Source organism: Seriola lalandi, unplaced genomic scaffold (assembly GCF_002814215.2).
Source record: "Seriola lalandi dorsalis isolate HSWRI2012SDOR001 ecotype SW California unplaced genomic scaffold, Sedor1 jcf7180002054965, whole genome shotgun sequence".
Classification (NCBI taxonomy): Eukaryota; Metazoa; Chordata; class Actinopteri; order Carangiformes; family Carangidae; genus Seriola; species Seriola lalandi.
The window spans coordinates 826281-849918 of NW_019525516.1; the positions used below are offsets into that span (position 1 = coordinate 826281).

The window sequence follows — 23638 nt, forward strand, 5'->3', positions numbered from 1 at the left end:
TTGTTAGAGGTAGAAATAAAAACTGCGGCATTTAGGTTTTGGTGCTGCCTTCAGGTGCTGTCCGAATTCTACAACATTGCAAAGAGTACAGCCTAGCGAGAGTGGAATTCTCCGTAATATTCCCGATGTACGTCATCTGCCCTTTCACTGGAGCAGGAAGTGCTTTTGTAATGTTTTTGAACAATTTTAGATGAATTACTACCAGTATCATTAAAAATACTATAAGCGTCAGAGACAACGTTGCTGTGTGTAATAGACTTCCGTTGGTACTGAACTTATTTGCAACGTCGCCCATTCATAGTTGTCTTAACTCCTGACGTAGGGGAACACAACACCTGCATGCGTGCTTACGCTCAGGCGTAAAAAAGTTCGGTGGTGCTAGCTCCGCCGCTAGTCACCTTTCACCAGCAGAGAGGGAAGTAAGGTTTTGGGGGGTTTAAAGACAATGATCTGGAGACAACGTCAAAGAATTGAAGTTGTCCACCGAGGGCTTCGGGAAACTGTAACTACCTACCACATCTGGGATAAACTCATCGTGCGGGGAAATGGTCACGAGTGCGCGGAAGTTTGTGTTTACTGATGTTGTGGTAGCTAGCTGGCTGGCCCTGTTAGCTTGTTAGCGCAGAAGGTGCGCGCTGCTTGCACTGCTGGACATCAAGATTTCCAACAAACCCAACTTAACAGGAAGTTAAACATCACACATGTTGCTGGTTATATCGTAATATTTAAAACAGATGTTACGGCTGGCTGTTGGCTTGGCTATCAAACTCTTGTAGCGTTAGTGCGGGCCACGAGCTTTGAATCTTGTGGGGTCGTATCAAACACAAGTAGCACAGATACAGAAAGAGAGAAAACGCACATCGAACCCGCAGGTACAGCTCAGCCCTGCGCTATCAAACATCCAAACGATCTCCCTTTTGCCGTTACGGATGACATCAGGCTTGCAACTCCTGACCTGCGACCCATCCTCCCAATCGGACCGAGTTCATCGTCTTTGTCCGTGATGGGCCCCCTGCTCAGCTGGTGAGACGCGTGGAAACGATCTGCAGTCTGACCATGGGAGGATGTGTGGGGAGATACTGGGAAGGCTGGGAGGACACACAGAGCCGAGGCTCGTCCAGGAACGGTGGACGAGGAGGTAAGACCTGTGTGTGTGTGTGTGTGTGTGTGTGTGTGTGTGTGTGTGTGTGTGTGTGTGTGTGTGTGTGTGTGCGCTCCTGTAAATCATATGAATTTTTGGACTGTTGTTCTTGCAACACCAGTGCCTCCACGTTTTTTTTCCTAACTGGTGGCACTACAAAATTCATCCTGCTTTGTCTGTGTGGAATCCCTGCTGTGACAAAAATGGCATCTGACATTTGACAGCTGTCCAATTCTGCTTAATTGCATGTACACCCAATATAAGTGCACAGTAAATGCACAAAAAAACTACTGTAGGTGGTTGAGACTCACTCTATCCAGATGTATTCCACTCCTGAATCTCAAGTGACCACTTGTTCATTGGTTTCACTTTTGTTTTTCTGGAAACTCCATGCACCTGAAGTAAACAGGACTCTGTAGTAAAGGACACCTTTCCATTCACAATGCACTGCATATCTTCTCACATAAAAGTGCACAACGGCATGCTTGGACCAATGTGTGCACAAAGGTTTAGCTCATGCGTGTTGATTAGATTGTGATCATATTGTACAGTTTCAAATAGTGAAGTGCCTGCGATAATATCTTGCCCAACTGCAAATAAAGGGGAAGGATGTTGACAGGTACCAGTTTGCATTTTGGGTAGGCAGTCAGGTTGCTGGAGACACATTCTTGGATATGAATGCAGTGCAGTTACAGTTCACCTGAATGCTACGCAGCTTACATGTTAAGACCAGTGTGTTTGCCCCCTCAATACTCCAGTCTGATGCTTTTTCTTGGGAGACAGTTCCTTTCTTGTTTTGCCACTGCACAGTATGTGGTGTCCCTTGTGCTATTTAAGTTGAGCACTATGTAGACTGTGCCATCTCAGGCCCCATTCCTAAGAGCGATTACAGCCAAATTCACCTACACTACACCCACATTTGCCTGACATCGCAACTATAACAAGGCTGACAATTTTCTCACCCAGCAATTTCAAGACTCACTCTTAATCCCACACCAGCAGGCCTCCTGGGGCAGCTGCTATTCTAACACTGGTAATATGGTAGCCCTGTCAACATGCAGTTAAGGATCAAGCAGGATATTGTGGTTACTGTAACTCCCAGCAAAGTAGAGGAGGTTACATCGATTCCCGAAGTTGCTGATGTGCCGATTATTCACATCAGGGACTTGAGTTCATGTCCATTACCTTCCCGCAAGATAACATTCTTCCAAAGATAAACACTGGCAAACTGCCACATTTTGTTCTTTTACACTTGTCTTTGATAGTGACGGATGGAATTTGGATTGCTGCTTCAGCACTTAGCAAGAGTAAATGTTATATTTACAACCAGACTAAACTCAATGACGCAGGCGCCGCACAGCTGAATTGGCAGACAGTCTGAATTTCTGCATAGTTTCGACCCCAGACAACAATGTCAGTGATATTAAGCATGACCTTTTATGACAGATGGGGAGACACATGAAAATGTTTACTGTTTATTGGATGAATAAAGGCTTTGCAGGCTTATGAAAGTTGTTATGAATTCACCTAGGATGTGAAAAGACCATCAGATGCCCGTGAAGCTGCGGTAAAATCTGTGCTTCAGTTTGTCAATCCAGCAATTGACCAACATGTTATTTTACTTAAAAACCAAATGGTGAAAAGACTCGTCAATGTGAGACTTATTTGAATTTCAGTATCTGGCACAATACCGTTCCCTTGATAGTGACTGTTTAGGAATCTTCGTGTCTGTTATTCATTTGGATGCAGGTTCTGTCCCCTTTGTTTCTTACTGACGGAAAGATTTTCAATTAGTCTCTTTCCAGCTGGAATCGTCTCCAGTTTACATCAGAACGACAGGATGTTTTCAAGATGGATTCCAGCTTTGGATCAGAGAGCAAAGGAGACTTTTTTTGACCCCAAGCCCCTTGGATATAACCCAGAAAGAAAATCTTATATAGATTTCTACAGGCCGATTATGACCTTTTTTAAATAAGTTTTCTGTCTTCGTTACTTGCTGAAGTGGCAGACGGAGAGATTATTTAAAGTCAAAGCCATCACAGCTGAGATTCCCCGGGTTTTGGCGGTGGTTCATGGTAATTTCCCACCCTGATTGGTATCAACAGACACTCCCTACTAGACCAGGCTGTGATCAAAAAGAACAAGTCATATCATGTCCTGCTGCGTCATTGACTGGCTCCTCTAACAGGACTGAATCTACTCTGCTTGACACACCCTCACACAGACAGCCGTGTGAGAGGGAGAGGCCAGGTACAACAGAACAATAACGTGGTATCTCTCCATTTGTCACAGCATGGGTTGATTAATTTCAGTCCTCGCCACACAGTGAAGATTTTGTCCTCATTTTCTTTGGATGAAACAGCTCTGTGGTTTTTGAATTCGAATGTAATGCAGGTTTCTGCCCCTTCATCGCGTCCCCTGAGAGATTAACAGAGGCCTTATTTGCACCCTCAAGACTGAGATACACTCTGGTAGAACAAGCTTGGACGACATGTCCACCGTGTCCGAAAAGTTGAGATGTTTCCACTTTCAGAGCAGGAACCTTTCTGAACGTCGCATGATAAGCTGGTGACCAGAGGGATTATGAGGCAGAACTGGTTGTTGTTGACATAAATAAACGGATACAGAAAATAAAATTAACATTATCAGGCTGCCAAAATAAAAAATAAAAACATAAATGACTCAATAAATAAGTATGCCACTAAATGCACCAAAAAGAATGTTGAAAATAAATACAGGTATTAATTAAGTAATAAAATGTGACATGAACTGATATTTCTCTTTTAATTTGCTTCTGTTTATTTATTTACCTTTTGTATTAATTTGCCTATTTATTATTTTCATAATTGAATTCCCATTTTATTTATTTATTTATTTATTTACATATATATTTGGTGAAGTAGTGCAGGTAGTGTCTGTGTATCGACAGCAGATAATTCTTGTCACTTTAGCTTGAAACATTACTACTAATCAAAGTGGATGATAATGAATTTTCTGTCAGTTCTCTCTTAACCATTGACCCTGGTAATAAATGCACCAAATCTCAAAGCACTGTCGGAGATGTTCTGAGGAAATCGATGACGAGAGACTGACTTTATCTTTAGCTGCAAAAAGACAAATGCACATGTTGTGGTGATAAAACGACCAGCTGTGAGGATCTTGCCTGTGGGAATGTGGGTTTGTGTATGTTCTTGTGTGTCCAGAGGAAATGCAGTCATACATGCATTCAGTCTCGGTGTCCGGTTAAAGAGCGCACTTCCCATCTGTCCTCTCCCGTGTTCCCGTCCACTGATGTCTGCTGTTAAAAGAGCAACACAGAAAAACACCCCACATTAATTATTTGCCTCACGTCAGGGGAATGCGAGAGGCTGTTTTAAAAATGTCTTTACAGGGCCAAAGCAACGTTATGTGTTATGTTTTTTTTCCCCCCAGAAACAGGTTATCCTTTAACAGCCACTGTGAGCCTCAGACAGCATCCACAAACCTCTCATATGAACCTTTATACCTTGTTTATGGTTCATTTCACACTTCATCACGTGTCTGTCAGGGCATTGCTTCATGTCTCTGTTTTGTCGTGCCATTCAATGAATCACTTCCCTTTTGTTACTGCCCGCATTTCATACACACTGTCCACCACGCCACACTTACTTCCATAAACCGTTGCTATTTCTTTAATTTGTATTTCTACCTCTGGGGAGCTTTTAAACATGGTGCAGGCATTCTTATTCCATATTTTCTTTTAGTCTAGCTCATATTTTACTATCTACAAGGAATCCACAATGAAAACACAAAGACACCGGACAGAAACAATACAAATCTTTAAAGAAAATAAAAAATCTGAGGTATTTTACAGCATGAGAGTCTTTTAGCTTCCTCACATCTGCTTGCGCCAACTGTGCAGCATGTCCACTCTTTACAGAATCTCCTCTGTAGATATCGGAGAACGTGTCGGTCAGAGATAACCAGTCAGTCAGCCCTCCCTTTAGGAGAGGCGAGGGGTAGCTCACAATACAACACTGTATTATTTTGACAACTTTAAATGTCGACCATCAACCTCAACGTCCTAACATATACTTAGTCGCTCTTTAAACTACGCCAGCTGACTTCCTTCTCTGCTCCCGTCATAATTACTACGACCACAAGAGGTCGCCTGACAATAAAATGTAACCATGGGTCTTGGTTAGCTGCTTGCACAGACGTTTTTACAGCCGCACAGTCTCTGTAGGTGCCGGTGCAGCCACAATGTATGTATTGTAGGAAAATACAGTTGAAACAGTTAGTGGTGTAGCCAGTGTTAAACCTCAAGTGTTAAAATTTCCTGTTTTTCCTTTTTATTGTGTTGGTGAAGTGGTTTTTCTTGGGTTTTAGGATTTATTTATTAATTTATGAATTAATTCACTTATTCTTTGTTTTGTTTTTTTGGGCCAAAACATTGTTATCTGGGAACGGTTGGGCATTTCTTACTGTTTTAGGACATTTTACAAACCAAACAATCATTGATAGATCAACAAAATAATCTTTAGATCAATCGATAATGAAAATAATCATTAGTTGTAGCCCTACAAGAAACAATCCCATTCAATTTTCCCATTTCTGTAAGACCTAGTAGCAAATTAGCCAGTGGAACTCTTTATATAACATTATATAAAGTATATATATTAGTATGAATAAATGCACTTCAGAAACATATAGACACTATACAAATATAGCCAACAAGAGGTGAAGCTTGTTTGAAAAGAGGATGCACGTATGGATAGTTTATTGTGTATTCTTGCATCAGGAGCTGAGATAACATACATTGCCTATGACCTACAGTTGAACATGTCTTTCGTTGTAATGTCTGGGAATACGGACCAAATCGTGTCGTCTTCAGACCCTCTCGCAGCACATGTCCACTACCACTTGAGTGATAGTGAGGAAGCCCTTTAGCTTCGGTCAGGATTCACACCGCTCCGAGTGCTAATCCTACACCACACCACGTCCTCCAAATTACTCCTCCTAAGCCGCCTGCACTATAAATAATTAGTTCGAAAGAAAGGCAACCCCTTGGACGTGTGCTGTCTCATCTGTACTCTTCTCCATTTTCCATCACTCCACTCCTCGGTGACTGGCACCTCTGCCTCGGGCATTTGTAGATGTAAGCTTAAGCCTGTTCACTTCCTACTGACGGTTTCTGTCTGACAACATAAGCTGAAGTGTCTGACAGTTGGCACTCAATTAAAAAAAAAACGTCGACTTTTGTAGCACAGAATTGCACCACAGCCTGTTCGGTTAAAAGAAAATGTTTATGCCAGCAACAACATAAAACTATTATGATAAATCATGGGGAGATGCATCGTCAGCAGGTAACCATAGCTGGCTGAACTGCTGGTGCATTTTTAAAATGAGGTCAGATGTGTTACTTTCCGGATGCTAGCCTATTGTCTGCGTAGACAGGTGAGTGTGTGACCCTCAGGTGTGGCTTCTACTCAAATAAGTGCTCTCCTCACCGAGGTGTGTTTTGTGTTAATACTAAGTGGTGGGAAACACGGGTCATATTACATACACAGATATAGGCTAAAGATGCTTCATGCATATTGCAAACTCTGAATGACCTCCTAATTTTAGATTCGGATGACATAGTGAGGTGTGGAGGGGCGTTCTCTGTCTCTGGTGACAGCTAGCATTTCTCTCTGACGGCAGCTCTGTTTAGCGCTGCCAAGTGATGAAAGCACGGGATGTGAATTATATGGGAACATCATGTGGTTTGTTAATCAATCTGCGTATTCTGTGGTGTTTGAGTTTTACTCAAATCTCTCCACTCCATCCTAATTGTACACGTTGACAACAAATAAAACAATAGTAAATACAACACTTAAAGGTGCCCATAGAGCAGTGGAGCAAAGAGTGGGTCCCTCGTGCATTACACATGTTTGTTACACCTAAAGGAAACACACAGTGCACAGAAACATAACGTTATATGTTCACCTGTGTTGGTGCTTTCAGGCGCCTGTTACTTACAATGGAACTTTGTGTTTTCCCTTTAACAAACGATGTATATAAAAATCAATGCACATCTCCTGTTATTGGTCAAATGCAAATACTTTAGCATCACTGGACAAACACGCAGGCTTGCATTTATAAGTGTTGGATATTTTTTTAATGCTTTTTACACCCTGTATGTCTCTGTGTTTGTCAGTTTTTGTCACTATCTATTATTTGCAGCGTCATTGTGGTATTCAAACCACTATTTCCATGCATTACACGCTATCTTGTATGTTGCTGTTCGCTGCTTCCTGTTTTTGCTTCATCCCCTGTCAGGCAAATTGCTAAAATTGTTTCATTGCACTTTGCTTAACACAATTTTAGTGCCTCCAATCAGCAGTGATCATATTAGATCAACAGAAATATCAAACGCTATTTCCTCTGGAAAAATACTGACAAATGGCAGTTCACAGGCCGTCGCAAATTTGAAGGAAAAAGTGTGGTGTCTCTACCTCTAACAGTCTTCTGTGGCTTTTCCTTTCCATCGCAGGACGTAACGAGCCTCTGAAGAAAGATCGACCCAAGTGGAAGAGCGACTACCCGATGACGGAGGGCCAGCTACGGAGCAAGCGGGACGAGTTCTGGGACACGGCGCCGGCCTTCGAGGGCCGTAAGGAGATCTGGGACGCTCTGAAAGCCGCCGCCGTGGCACTGGAGTGCAACGACCACGAGCTGGCCCAGGCTATAGTGGACGGAGCCAGTATCACACTGCCACATGGTAAGAACACAAAATACACATTCACAAAAACCAAATAGTTCGTACTCATGTCTGGGGGGAAAAGACAGTGATGGACTCAAATCCACTGATATACATCAATCACTGGCTGATCCACAGTGAACAGAACTTATGTATAGATGTGCACAGAATAACTTGACCGTAAGTTTAAATAACAGCTTGCACTCGTTCCCTCTCCAGGTACTCTCACAGAGTGTTATGATGAACTCGGGAACCGCTACCAGCTGCCCGTCTACTGCCTGGCTCCACCTGTCAACCTCATCTCAGAACGCAGCGATGAGGACCCCAGCGACAGCCCCGAGCCCCCCGCAGCACCCAAAAAGGAATTCCAGCTCAAGGTACCGAACACACTTATCGGGTTGTTTTTAAATTTCAGCAACTTACACCCGACCGCTGACACGTTTCATATGTTATCAGATGTGTTAATGTCTTAATTCATAGAACCCCAGTTGTGCAAGTTCCTGTCTTGGTTTATCCTTGACAGACAAATTTTTACCTGTGTTCCCCGTGTAGGTACGACTGTCCACAGGTAAGGACCTGCGCCTCAGCGCCAGCATGGCTGACACCATAGGGCAGCTTAAGAAGCAGCTGCAGGCCCAGGAGGACATCGACGCCACCCATCAGCGCTGGTTCTTCTCCGGCAAGTTGCTCACAGACAAGACGCGGCTGCAAGACACTAAGATCCAGAAGGACTTTGTCATCCAAGTCATCGTCAACCCGCAGGCCCTCCGAGCCCCGAAGCCATCGCCCACCTCATCTGAATAGCTAAGAACAAAGAGGACAAGTGGAGAGGTGGTGCAGTGGGTGGCAGACACTAAAGGACCAGAGGTGCCTCCTAATGCTGGATTGAAATAAAACTGTGGAGGTACAAAACTACATGAGGGAGAAACTCTACAGTGCTGCTTTCTTTCATCTACCACGTGTTGTATTTTGTTTTTTTTTTGTTTTTTGGGGGGGGTGGGACGGGGTATTTTGGGTTGGTCTTAACGTCAATCCAGTCACCACACTAACTCTGGAGATCCTCTTCCCCTTGTCTCTCTGAACCATTTGGAATGAAAGCAGAACTCGTGCTGATGAGCAGCCTTTTCAACCGCAGACAGACGCTGCACATCACGCTGCACATGCGCTGCCGTTTTTCTCTGCACTGATGGTAACTAAGTGCCAATGGAAGAAATGCAGAAGTGTCTGTGTTGGTTCTAGAGCACATTTCTACTAGGACTGCACTGCAATCCTCTACTCCTCCACAGATACAGGAAGGGAAGGCAGAGAGTGTGATCCCGAACATTTCTTGTTTCCCTTTTCTTTTCTTTTTCTTTCTTTTTTTTTTTTTTCTTTTATTGAGGAAATAATGTAATCTGAGCTTTTTTGCACATTTGAAGATTATTACTATACTTTTGTGGTAGTTTGTGTGCCTTCTACATGAAACAAAAAAAGGGTCAATGTCCTGAAAGATGCTAGTTTTACCACTAGATTAAGCCTTCTGTATTTTTTTAGATTCAGGAACTCTTAGATTGACCCAAGCTATAACTGCTGCCTTTTTTCTTTTTGTTTTTTTGTTAGTTTTTTTTTTTTTTTTTTTTAAATGATTTCACGAATCTTGCTGAAAAAACATGGTGTGTGGGTGCTGGCGTGTGTGTTTGGGCAAAAGGAATATGTATTTTAGCCATATGATACATTTCAGTTTGACATAGCTCATAGACACAAGACTGTTTCCCTGGTCTACAAGTCATAGCTTTGCAATCAATCATATCATACTGTCTAAGGAATTACAAATTCCCATGCAAAAAAAATGATGGTCTTAAATTGGTCTTATTGATCACTTAATGACCCCCGGACCACTAGGGGGCAGCGACACAGCCCTGATATAATCACTTCAGTTGCTTGGGGCACCTGATGAATGTAAATCCAGTATTCATTCACCTTTTTTATCCTCGATATGGTTTAGGAAATTATAATATTTGTCACTTTTGTTCTCTAGATGTTTGACCTTCTTCACCAGCATACAGATGTCTTAGAGTGAGCTGGTTTGCCAGAAATGGCTGCCAACAAGTTTTATATGCGGGGGGTTGGTGAGAGCCGTTAGGACTTGACCATATGGAGCAGTGAACCGAAACAATGAGCAGAAAAAGCTGCGGATTTGAGCGTCAGTTCTCAGCAGATCCAGCAGTACAAACTTTACATTACAGGAGTTATTTGTTTGTTTTTTTGTTTTTCCATTTAAAAAATATATATATATATATTTAAAGGGCCACTTCACTGATTTTAGATATGAAGATCAGTTTACATTACATGGTTAGTACTACTTTGCCTTCAAAACCAAAAGAGGTGTGGAATTTCAAAGATGTGGGCGTTTAACATTTATTGGAAAGGGTTGAAACAAATTTATCATTTTATTTATGTTATGACTTCTTTTCTTCAATTGACAGCATACTTTGAATCCTGTACCACCACATACACATTAGACTTTACTTTTGTTTTAACCTCTGTCTAGGTCGGTAAACACATTTAGAGTCTTTGCACAAGCCATTCTGCCTGACAGTTAAAAATGTTTCTAACGAAGCAGTAAGCTACTGCCTTTTTTTCCTTTTATATAGTTGTACAGAGACAAACAATGTCAGTGTGTGCGCCGTGACTCTGACTGATTGTTGTTGTACAGCAAAGATTATTGTTTTGAAAGGAAAAGCTTTGTCCAGGTTTGTCCCCAGCCACAGTGGCTGCCAGAACACAGAAACATTTCGGCCTCGAACACGACTGCCCTGAAATGATGCCGGCAGCTCATGGCGGACGTTGCCATTTGTCCTGACAGTCTGATTGGTACGAACGCATTAAAATACAGTGGCTATATTCACACTGCAGCTGAAAGTGCACGGTTTAGATATATCATGAGTGCTGTGCTGTGAACATCACAAATATCCACTCCAGACATTTATCGTACATTTGACTTACATGGCAGGTCACAAGGTCATATGACGCGACAGAGAGAGAGAGATGGCAGTAATTGGTATTTTAGGAGCCCTCTGAGTTTGGTCCATATGTATGGAGGCAAAGAAATGCCATAATGAATTCAATTTTAAAGGAGCTATTTGAAAGTTTTGGTATTGCTACATAGCTAGCATTAGCATTAACAGCTGTTTACTTACCAGTACTTTACTTACCAGTCCAGTAGAAACGTTTCATGTTCAGTATCGAATACTATTCCCTCACTCACTAAGAGCTGTCTCCAGCGCTGAAAAGCCGATGTTAACTCTTCTTCTGTTTCTATTTCTATCACTTCTTTCCTTCCACTGAAGCTAGCTTGCTAACCAGCTAGCCCGACAAGACAGCGTATTCCGCGGTGGAGAAAACGTACAAATAACCCCTTTTTTTAAATTGTGAAATTTAATCACTGCGGAATACTTTTGTTGTTGGATGTTGGAAATTAAATACCACTGAATTTATAGGACTGAAATATTTTAATTTGAAAACAATAACTGAATTTATATGGTTTGAATTATCCTCTGAATTAATTTTACTTTATTCAAACGACTTAAACTTCATTGTTTTTCATTGTTACACACATGGAAACTTCAAGTGTCCAGGGTGACTGACAGAATGTAACCTGGTAGGACGGAGGTCTGATGGCTAATAGATTATATTCGGATGGTTCGTTTGTTTGGTGCCTAGATTTCCTCGAGCGACTTGAGTTTCTGACTTTACTTGAATTTCTCTGACTTACTCCGCTTTTGTCCATCGCCGTCACTTCCAGGTCATGTCGGTGTTAAATGCGTGTTATAGCTCAGAATAGATCAAGACCTGCTTTGTGAACGTAGCCGGCGTTGTACCGCTGATGGACGCACAAGTCTGCGGCTCGACGAGCGTTGTTTTCATTCACTGCTCCTGTTGCACAGTTCTCCAGCAGTTTGATCACTGAGGAAGTGAAATAGTTCGAAACCTAACTGAGCCACACCCAAACACATCAAGAAAAATGTTTGTTTTCTAACATCTTTTCTATACAGTTTCAACTTTAAAGCTCATCACAATCACCCTGTTTTTTTTGTTTTTTTATTTACAGGACCTTTTTTTGTTTTTGTTCTTTGCTTCCCTTTACCAATGGTTCTTTTGGGGATTTCTTGATCATTTTATGCAAACTTGAATAAGCATCATTTTTCTCTGTATGTGCAATACAATAGACATAGACCTCATATCTTCTTTTTGGTTCTGATAGATTTCATAGAGCACCAGCTATGAGTATTGTTAAAGTCATGTCAAGCGACAGGTACAAGCCTGCTACAATCTGACGCCTGTGTCGACTGTTTCAAATGTTCACGTTTGTCACTTTGAAATGTATTTCTAGTCTGATGCCTTGACCGTTCAGATGGGCTTTCATCTTTCACAGACAAAATATCTAAACATTAAAAATGCCTACACAACTTTTCTTCCCCAGTGTCCATTGAGCATTCTGCCCTGCACGTCTCAGCTGTGCAGGTCAGGGTGTCATTGAGCCTCAGGTTGGGGAAAAGCTCTGCTGACGACTTTATTATCGATGGCGTCTTACAGCATCCTCGCTGAAGTGAGCCGTGGGTGGGGTTTTTATTTTATTTTTTGTGTCATCTTGCGTCTCTGACTGTCATCTCTCCCTGTGCTTCACCGGCATTCGCCCTCTTTTTAAACTCAATGAAGTAACGTTGAGCAGAGGTTATCGTATCAGGTTAAACTTAAAGGTACATCTTAATGAATTGTAAAAGGGCTTAAGGAACTTTTAAGGTGTCCCTCAGGTTGCAAACTAAAGAGAACTCCAGAAGGAAGCCCCTCGTACCGTGCTGTAAAAATTACCAAAACCAATCCCCGTCCCACCAGCAATTCAATACAGTGACTCTTATGAAGTCACACTCACAGCTAAGGAGAGCTCTCTGTTTTAAGGGAAGGCCCCATGATAAATGTGCTATGAAATGGATGAGATCTTGTTTTTTTTTTGTTTGTTTTTTTAACTGATGGTTGCATGTGTGGAAACCTACCATGATAAATCATTGGAAGAAAAATGTAGCAAAGTCTAATCTTCAAATTAGTATTTGAAGTAAATGCATATGTTTCCTCCATTCCCCGACACTTGTGTTTAGTTGTAGTGCAGAAAGTTGAGTGTGTCTCACAGCAGCAGACAGTTTGAATAGTAGGAAAAGCAAAGGTGTTATTAATAACATTAACAATGGCTCTGTGTCCCAGTGAGCCAACATGTGAAAACCCAGAACCCTGAGACTGAAGCAGCTAAATGGAATCCAGCCATCGTTCATTTTATTATTTATACCTGTGCTTTAACCTTAGACAGCCCTGCTTTTGACAGGCTGACAGGCACCGCAGAATTAACAGCGTGAGCAGAGTTTGTACATTCCCACATAGTCCTATGGTCTCTAATCAAGCAAAGTGGAAACACCTGTGAGCCGACCCTCAGGGTGCACGGGGCTTCCGGTCTCGTTAAAATGCTCTTCCCCACCCCTCAACGTGGGACGGAGGCGTCTACGTTGGCCTTCTGTGTGAAATGATCAAAACTCATTGAGTTGAGAAAGCTTCATGGTTTACAGCGCTAGTCCAGTTCCCCTCCGCAAATCAGACTCATTGTCAGACACTGACATCACACCTTCTGCAGAGGGTCTGTGAATTTGACCTCAGTTGTGATTTTTTTCTTTTTTCTTTTTTAAGTAAAGTTTAATCCCACTGACACTGAGTCACATCTCTCATTCTAGTGAAGACACTTTAGAAAATTTCTGTTCAATCTGCAAGAAGTCGAGCACCAAAAACGTTCAGGTGTAGAGGAGAGGAGAGGTGGTAGAAGTAGTGCTCAAGTCAACCCAGTGCAAATTTCAGATATTTGGAGATTTTTAACATAAGGTCCACTTGCTAGCTTTTTCCAGACCTTTCAACCGCATCTCGTGGTCTTCCTCAGTGGAGTTTGCTTAGTAAACGTAACAAAACTCGGCAATCGCCCCAAACTTCTCTTCTGAGAAACACCTCGAGATGTGTGAAAGCCCCAGAAAAACTTTGTAAGCACAGTTTTCAACAGTCAGGAGCAGTGTAAATGGACTTGGATCATAACACCAATCAAGATGCAACACTTATTGTTTTGCACTCATTCGAATGTATGTAAACTTTTACATCGCATATAAGACCTGACTTAGACAAAAATATAATGATGTCTGCATGACGTCGTGCACATGTATGTTAATGATACACAGATGAAATTGAATTGCATATGAAGTTGTTTATTAAGCTGGTTATACAGTAAAAAGCCATAGTAGGCCGGAAATATTTATTTTTCACTTGTAACAGCAAATAACATCACGATCCTCTCCTTTAAAAACTCAAATTCCCAAAAGACACTGCAGTTAGATAAATCTTATTGTATTAACACATTAACAGCTAAACCACTTAAATAATTTTTTTTTCAAATTATCTATACCACCTAAGTATGTGTTTAAAAAATAAAAAAATAAAAAAATCTGTATATTTAGTCAAAGACAGAAATCAAGTCATTATATGGACATTTCTTGATGATGAATGACACCCACAATTTATTTTACTACTTGGTGTGTTCATTTATATGCTGAAATCATTTTAAATCATGTTTTTAAACTGTTGAATAAAATCAAACTATTGTAAAAATGAAGATTGTTTTCTGCTTTTCTTCCTTGGAATGAATTAAATCAGACGTGATTGAGTTAAGCCCAGCTTGTTGATCACATGCTGCAGCAAAGTCCTGATTTATCGTCACCACAAGATGGAGCTCTGCTCCTCTGCAAATACTCCAGTGAACCTTGGCTTCTTCGACAGGGGGAATGAACATGAGTAGACTGAACACACACACATAGCCTTGTTTGTTTTAGCCAACATATTCAGGCATAAATCAGATGATTTACAGTGTGTTCCTTGAAAGCAGTGTTTCCCAACCTGGAAGGTTTGAAAAAGCACCATGGAAAAGTTCTGTTTCAAAAAACAAAGTTTGTGCTTTAGCATTTCTTGGAGGAGGGAATGAACTCAGAAAAGTTGCTTTTTGGCTCACTCCTGCTTAACCCTCCTTATGTTTCCTACATGTAATGATTTCCTACATTTCCCAAAATACCTTTCGACGCCCCTGAAATGAGGGTGTGGACAGTTGCAATCAAAGGTAGCTTTATGGGCATATAAATGGTTTGGAAGTGTTTAGCTGTGGGCTACTGTACACGTGTGTACAAGTTACTCATGCACAGAATTCAACAATCCTCAACAACATTTCCCAGCAGCCACCTGTCAGTCACACAGGATGGGTGGGAAGGTGGGAGGATGGTCTTTATGGAGTTTTCTTTTGATTAAGTTTGAGGTTCTGTAGGTGGGACTCTTTTCTTCAGCTGTTGAATTGTGATGAGAATCAACAGTTGCGGTAATCACCAATTTTTTCCCTCTGTTTATACCAAACACACTGTAACTGTAAAATCTGTAATTTCCTGTCTGAAAGGCAGGAAAAGGCTGCTAGACACCAACTATAAGTGAAGCAGAAAATTGATCAACTGTGCTCAGGTTCAAGTCCATACTTTGTCTTGTAAATCACCAATGAAGTCTCTTTCATACTGGCACTTCCTGTGAAAATACTGCCCATTATTACTGTCATGCTGCACATCTTGTTGCAGCTAACATCACCCTCCTTGTACATGGAGAGGGAACTTTTTAAGCCTTGCAACTCTGACTCGTTTTCTCTTTCAGTCTCTGCAAATACAGTCAACACGGGGTCTCCGGAGGGCTGTGGTGCACCGGGCCTGGAAAAAGCCCCTATTGACGGTGGAATTTCACAGAGAGCGCTGTTTGTGGTCACTCGCCCAGTCAGCCTTATTCTAAGCTCTGTTACCCCCACCGACAGTCCCGGGATGACCCTGACGCCACAGCAGAGAGTTTGGAGGGTTTGGACAGAAGCATATGTCTAAGGGGTCATAACAATGTCCAAGGCTTATGATTTTAATTTGACTTTGGATCTCATTCAGTCTGTTTTATGAAACTCCCACATCGTAATGTGTGTGTCTGATTTTCTTTCCCTCTGCCTCTTTCCTGTGAGCAACAAAACCACTGGAGTGGACACCATAAAGTTTAACACTAATCCTCCCCAATGAACTACAAAATCATGATTGAAATTTTATATGATAACTTTAACATACATTGCTTGAAAGTACCAACTGACAGTGAAGCCAAGACTTATCCCCTTTTTAAATCTATGTAAAGTATATTATTTAAATGATCTATTTTCATATCTATATGCATACTGGTTTGAATACGTTTGTTTTGGGACTGACAGCAGGTTAGTTTAAACAAAGACAAAACAAACCTGAGTTTGTCAAACTGAATCACAAAGTCAAGCTACAGCCACACCGTACATTTGCCCGGGTGAAAGTCTGTTCTCAGTATGATGGAAAGTCTGCCCCACAGGATGTGGTCAATCAAAAATGAGAGAAAAATAAAAAAATTGTTCAGATAAAAACCTGGACTCTCCAGCAAATTTCATCTACACCCCCACCAGACATGAGCTGTATGTTGTTTCATTGTCGGAAATTCCCAATTTATAGGCTGTAATTACAACTTCAGTGGGTTCCACTCCCGCTGACCATCAAACTTACCCGCACAAAACAGTAAAGCTAATGGTCAGCAGTGTTTTCTAGTTAGTGCAAACAATATGAGAAGGGTCCAACTGTAGACTTATTGCTGCTGGGGGACCCAAGGTTTGCTAACCCACAGACAGGCTCATAATACGACCTCTACATCTTCAATGCAGATTGTAGGTTACAGTGAGTCACTGTCAGAAAGTGGCGGGCCAGGGCTAGCTGGTTAGCTAACGTCAGTAGAAGTAAAAATAATGGAGACAAGAGTTAACATAGAGGTAAATAAAATGGAATGAAGTTTGATACTGAACCTACAACATTTCAACAGTTGTTAATGTTAACGCTGGCTATGTAGCAATAGCAAAAATGACAAAGAGCTCCTTTACGTCTTATAGGATGTTTGCAACTAATGCTAGTTTTTTAATGTTAGCAAGTCCAATTAAATACTAATATTAAATGTTCACCTAATGTGCTGTTGATTAGCTTGTTGTGTAGGGTAATATTGTGCTTTTTTCCCCCAAAGTTACAGTGGTTACCCTCTAATCCCAAGTGAAAAAATAGTTTTTTTTTGAGAATCTTTTGTATTTTATGTACAGCTTTTGAGGACAGTATGCGTTTATTATCACACATTATCACAAAAATATTTCCCTCCAGTAATCTCTTGCACATTGTTTTAGCAGTCATGTTAGCTTCTCCAACAGTCCAAGATCACATGCACTTTACAAACTGTCTGCCAGGTTAAACGTGTATTTATTTAGCTAAGCTTAGCATTAGTATTTCTTACACAAACACACTACAAGAAAGGATATTTAGCTTAGAAGAGAGAAAAAATTTCGCTAACGGAAGCTATGCATCTGAATTATGAGGACACTCCTCATTCTTGTTCCACTGGATATCTCCCCAGATGTGCGGTCTGCAGCTGGACCTTCATGGACACACAAGTGCATTTTAATAGATTGTAAAAAAAAAAAAAAAGGTGGTAGTGCTATGAAGTGTAATATTTATAGCACCGGCAATTTATATCACCGACAACAGATAGCTGTGGCTCGGAAAGGTTTGGAAAGTCCTGAGAAATCTTGACAGTCTCCAACTTGGAGCACTTACTTACATTTTTCCTAGTAGTAGTAGTGGAATTTCCTATTATCCAGCATCCCAGAAAAGCACCAAGTGAAAAATAAAGTTACTTCACAGAAAGTAATGCATGATTTCTAAGTGATGAAACGTTTGTGGTGCTAATTTTGCAACCCTGTTTGAGTTCAAAGTCACAGCTCTAATTTCTACTCATTTTCAGCCTTCACTCACTCTTTTCCATCAACAAAGATTTTCCAACTTTTAACACTTTCCCTCATCACAATATTTTTCAAAGTAAATATTTTTGACACTATGTGCATTGAGTAAAATCTATGCTTCATTTTTGACATTCAGTAAATCTTGACTTCATTTTTGTTTTTCCTAATCTTTTGGCCTGATTCAAATGATAATGTAATTCCACACTAACATTTTAATTTTCCACAAATGTATGTGTTATTTGAGCAAAAATGAAAATGAAACTGCAATAAACCAATTTGCATTTTTTGCACATGTACATGAATACTATCAGGCATATACTGTACATACATGTACACATACAGTTACACATGTGTGGGGCAGCAGCCTAAATAAGCCACTGGGTATCGCAGTTGCGATGTTTATTCTCAGGTGAATCGTGGTTTTGGTGTTGTTTGGCCGCTGTGGGACACCGTAGTTTTGAGGTGCGTTCTGCGCGGGATGCCATCTTGGTTTAATGTTTTCTTTTTCTCTCACGGTGACTGGCAAAGTCATTCACATGGCCTCAGTCCATCTGACCAGGTGTGTCACAAAATCAGACCAAAGGCAAAAGGTCAGTTTGCAGTTGAGGCCTAGCAGAGCATTAAAAGGGCAGATATCGAACATCCTCTCGAGTTACAAGCTCGTTTGACTTGTTTTCTCATTTATCCTCTCCCCTGCAGCTCCTGGAGCAGCTGTTTAAAAGAACCCACAATTATTTCTAATGCTGATCCCTTTCAGTGCAATGTGTCCTTGATGTTAGTGAACCTACAGTAATCTGCTGAGCTAACTTACAGGAACTGGAGGTCATTCATGAGTCATCAGGATGTTTATGAGAGGAGTGTGTGTGCTCTCTGTGGGATAAATACAGGGGATTGTTATGCACAGCAGACTTTTGTCCAGAATAACAGCGGACTCTAACCAGAATAGATGAAGAAGTAAAATCCTCTCAGGACAGAGCCCGTGTGGCTGGTGTGTATGTGTGCACGCGTTTGTGTTGGTCTGCACACATAAGTGTGCTCGTAAGGCTAGTTATGGTGGCTTTAAAGATAATCCCTGAACTCCTGCTCTTACTGGACTCTCATCCACTTACCTAACGCTCACCTGGCGCGCACCTAAACCTTTCCTAATACTATGGTGTGTATGTGAGTCACCTAATACCTTCTACTGTAAATTGTAACTGAACCTGGTCACCCCATGGCCTGACAGACCACGTCACAGCGCCCAGTAGGAGCAGAGGCAATGGAAGGTGTTACGAGACGAGTGTGTTTGTGTGTGTGTGTGTGTGTGTGTGTGTTTGGGGGGGGGGGGCTTGACAGGTTAAAGGTTTGACCCTGATATGTTGACAATGTAGAGCAAAGAACAGGCTTGAAACAACCATTTTCAGCCATACCGTCAGACATTGTACAACAATAGGGAAAATGAGAAATGAAAATCATGTCCAGCTGTTTGCTGCAAGATCAATTGAAGATGTTTCATAATCATTTTATTATATAACAAAATTGACACCAGTTTTCACTGTAAATGCCAAGCTACCATCAGGATTATGATACTTTCAACCCTGAGATCATGTTTATTATGACATCAGTTTGTAATTTTTTATGTTGTTGCCATTTTTTCCTTGTAAAACTGAAGAGTTTTATGGGCAGCTTGAATAGGGAAAATCATAGGAAAAGTATGCATGCCTGTTTTGTGGGGTTATGAATCAACAAGAGTCTGATCCGTCTCTCAGTCACAGAATTTATTATTAATTCATAATGTTTTCCCTTTAATGCTTCTCGAAGGCTGCATCACAGATGGTCAGGTCAGCCCCAGACTGCAGCAACAGGTAATTTAGCTCCTTTTATCCAAGTCTGACATCAAGATGAAATGCAGTAGTTTACATTATAGCAGATCAATGAGGCTTTTCTTTGCCTGAATTTGCAGCTTCGCCACAAGCCTCCAGTCCTCTGAATTCAGGGGATGCTTCCCATTTCAAGACTGAATATATTGTACAAGGTCAACAAGGCCGATCTCATCTCACAGACGCCTCTAAACGCTGCAAACATTGCAAATATTTGCAGGTTTAGTCCACAATTCTTCATCAGCTTGTTGCACCACCTCTTCATGAGTTCAAACACACAACACATGTCTAGTGAAGATTTACACATTATTAGATTAAAACTGGTTGCACCACACAAGCTACTTGTTACATACAGTAGATATAAGTTGTTGTTTAAAAAGTTTTTAGCAAGGTGTAACTTGTGTAGCTAATTAAAGCAGCCAGGAACTGACTAAACAAACAGCTTGTAAGTGTGTGTCACATTTGAAGCGTTTAAATGGTGATATTGAGAGCTTGAAAGTAACTAGTATTTACTCAGAACTAGGGAGGGACTTAAAGTTTAAGATGTATTCTCCAAATAACACATGGTCTTAACCCACAACACAACAACAGGAGAGACAGTAAGAAGAGTCTTCAGTGACGCACACATCAGGTATGAGAGCAGGACAGATGGAGGTAGTGCTGTATGTACACCTTTCACATACATGAGCATGGGAACGCATACATGGAGAGCTTATTAACACTGAGACAGAAACCCAATTAACCACATTCTGTCCAGGATCAACGCAGCCTCTTCCAGCTCCATGTCTGAAACTTGTTGGCCTCTAACTCCCCACAAAGCTGGCCAAGTGTGCCAGCCAACCACACAGATACACACACTTCCTCCCCCCACTGCAGGTGCATTGTACAAGACACACTGATTCAATCCCCCAGATTCAAAGTAACCATCTCCTCATTTCCCTGCGGCCAATCAGGAGGCTGCCAGGCAGCTCCGTTGTAATCGGCAGACTACCTCGGGGCTTTTACTGTACCAGACTGTAGCTTAGGAGAATCTCCCGGTGGCCTGCAGGGTATTAGATGCTGATATGAGCTCTATCAAAGGCAGACTTTCCCATAGTGGAGGGAAGAAGTGAGGCAGCGGTCGCCTGAAGGTCAGAGAGATGGATCTCTGACTGGAAGGGCTCATGTTTGAATCAGACTGAAAGTGAAACCCTAGTTAATAAGTTGTTTATTAAAACAACATATTATATATGTATTTTATATTTCTTATTAATTATTAATTCATTTTAAACATGTCTATCTTCCCATTCTGGGAAATTGGTCTCAGACTTTTGGAACTCACTGTGTATAATATCGACATACTGTACATAAACATACATATTTGTATGGGCTAGACATAAATGTCAATAGAGGTTATAGGTTTTACATATGATTTGTGCTTTTATTTTAAATGTACGTACATGTCATATATGGAAATTTAATATGTATACATATATTACATTTAATTCTGCTCCCTAATACCCTGAAAATGACTCTGGGCATCATGCCTAATCGTTGTCTTTTGTCTTTTCCCTGTCCTGTCTCCGCTATAGCTCCGTCCAGGTCCACCCCGATTTCCTCATGAGATGCACCTGGCCTGGGAAGAAATGCTTTAAAAATTGTGGTCCCAACATCAGAAGACCGTTTTTGTTGTGTTCTCTTGTGTCTTTTGTTGTCTTAATTTAGTGTCCTGATCCTTTTGCACATTTATGTTGAATAAACCCTTTGTTATTTTAGAGGTGTCTTATGAGTTTGTTGGGTCAGTGGAGTGTGCTGGGGCTGAACAATTAAGGGCTGGTCCGGGATAGCTAAGCTAGTTAGCCATCTTGTTGGTGGCAGGTTGGGGTGCCGTTTAAATAAACCCAATCAATCCAACCAGCGAAGGCAATGATCGTTAGCCAATCAGAGGCAGCGTAGGGCGGGGCACGTGAACTCTCAGTTAGGATTCGGAAGTTTACATCCGGCTGCTGTAGCATCGATAGCTAACCGAAAGATAAAGTCAAAAATGGGGGAAAAACGACCAGCTAGAGAGAGCACAGGTGAAGTCCAGCCTTTCCAGGAGAGCAGCTCCACCTGCACTACATCGTTTCCGTTTGGTTGTAACTTTTCCTCGGAGACGTAGACTGGAGTATCAAGCTAGCACCACCACAATTGAGGAGTCTGCTACTAACAGGTGTCAAGCTAGGACTGATTTGGCGGCATTTGAGGAGCTTTTCCAGCCACACAACTTAGATTTTTCCAACCAGACGTTTTGGGAAAGAAACTTTCAGCCGTGTATTTACACCATCTTGGTTTGCTAACTGTAAGTGTCTTCATTACGTGGCGGAGTGTGGTCAGGTTGTGTGTTTTGGTTGCGTGAAGAGGCAGCAAAGAGGAAACGGTTGATTTGGTGCACCTTCACCTTCCCGAGGAGCTGGACCCAGGCCGTCCTGATCTCCACCTCAAAATGCCGGACGATGTCACGGGAGAGTCTCCTGTCACAGTTCAAGATGTCTAAGATCCATCCACAAACAAGAGCTGTGTTTACAGAAGCTGAAAAACTCATAGTTATGTCTGTTCCCGCTCATCTCTGTGGGCTCATCCGTGAGGACCTTCACCTTGTATCACGTTAAAACATGGCTCCAGCAACACCATGACCCAGAAGAGACTGACTGACCTCTCCCTGATCCATGTCCACACTGATATTTTGAACTCATTGGATATCCATGCTCTTAGGAGAGACTTCATTTCCACAACACCATAGCGCAGTGCCACATTTGGATTATTACAACTACTGGAGCAACTGACCTGCGGCTCAAGGTAAGACATCTGGTTTATTATAAGCTGCCGCCGAGCAGTTTAATATTCAGTTGTCAAATACTTTTAACAACACACTGATATACCTTTTGTTGAAAAACAATGTGCATATTTGGATATGTTCTTGTGTGCCCTGCGCAATGGGCTTTTGGACATGTGTATTGCAATGTCATGGCATCATTGTGAGCCATTATTGTGCAATATTTACATTACTGAGTTTTATAGACATGGCTACTGTTGTTACTGCTGCTGCTTTCTCTGTCTGTGTTGCAGTAGTACTGTTGTAGGCCTATGTTGTATTTGTATGGGTTTGGGTAAGGTGCTCCTCCCACTACAGCACCCCCAATTTAATACATCTTCCCCCATATAAATCAGTTGGTTGTGACAGAAGAGGGGCAGCAGTTACATTCTTGATTGAAACACACACACACATACACACACACACACACACATACACACACTCTTAATATAGCATAATTACAGATGACCTACATAATGCTCTATCCAAGCCGCATGACATGGCAGGATAGTGGAAAAATGACAATTTATGTCACTCGATTTCGTCCTATCAGATTGCACTGGTTTGTGTTTTTCTCTCTCTGTGGTTGGTGATGGCATCTGACTGCCACTGCAGCTGTGAGGGAGAATCCACGAGCATGAAGTTTGACTCTGCTTGTGTTTCGAAGTCATTCAGTTTCGTGATAGTTGCACTAGAAGGCTTACTCATTACTTATGTAAAATGTAGTTTTAATGTTGACGAAGGCTTGGGTCACTTCCTGAGTTATTTGTAATTGGCTTGCTTCCTTGAAATGTAAGAAATATAGTAAGATTACACAGTTAACCCAGGCTTCATGCTGTGTTTGCTCTAGGAACTCTTTGTGGGTCCTACTTCCACAGAACCAGCTCTGGTTCCCATTCTGACATGATGCAGACACAGCATACTGATTTTCAAATTAGAGGTACACGATTGAACACCGGTTGTGTACAGATTGCTTTCCTCCATCTCACCTTTTTTAAAGGAAAAGTTTTGGGAAATAGACTTATTTGCTCTCTTGCTGAGAGAGTTAGTTAAGAAGCTCGAGACCACTCTCACGTCTCTGCACTAAATATGAAGCTATCTTAGCTTAGCATAAATGGTCAGCATAACAGGACACAGCACTTTCATGTGGTAACATGAGGCTGGA

The 23638-nt window shown here is 41.5% G+C and overlaps 1 protein-coding gene across 1 annotated transcript; it reads left to right on the top strand.

Moving 5' to 3' along the window:
• Positions 1-29: 29 nt before the first annotated feature.
• On the top strand, positions 30-14538 carry ubtd1b (ubiquitin domain containing 1b). The gene is made up of 4 exons (XM_023395538.2): positions 30-1138; positions 7656-7883; positions 8082-8239; positions 8415-14538. Exons 1-4 carry the CDS (start codon positions 1057-1059, stop codon positions 8664-8666), a joined length of 720 nt encoding a protein of 239 aa, XP_023251306.1. The 5' UTR covers positions 30-1056; the 3' UTR covers positions 8667-14538.
• The last annotated feature ends 9100 nt before the right edge of the window (positions 14539-23638 follow it).

Excerpts from the sequence above, each read along its gene's own strand:
- ubtd1b (XM_023395538.2), top strand. The coding sequence starts at position 1,057 with ATGGGAGGATGTGTGGGGAGATACTGGGAAGGCTGGGAGGACACACAG. Across the intron at positions 1,139-7,655 it reads CAGGAACGGTGGACGAGGAG|GACGTAACGAGCCTCTGAAG; the intron begins GTAAGACCTGTG and ends TTTCCATCGCAG. Across the intron at positions 7,884-8,081 it reads CAGTATCACACTGCCACATG|GTACTCTCACAGAGTGTTAT; the intron begins GTAAGAACACAA and ends TTCCCTCTCCAG.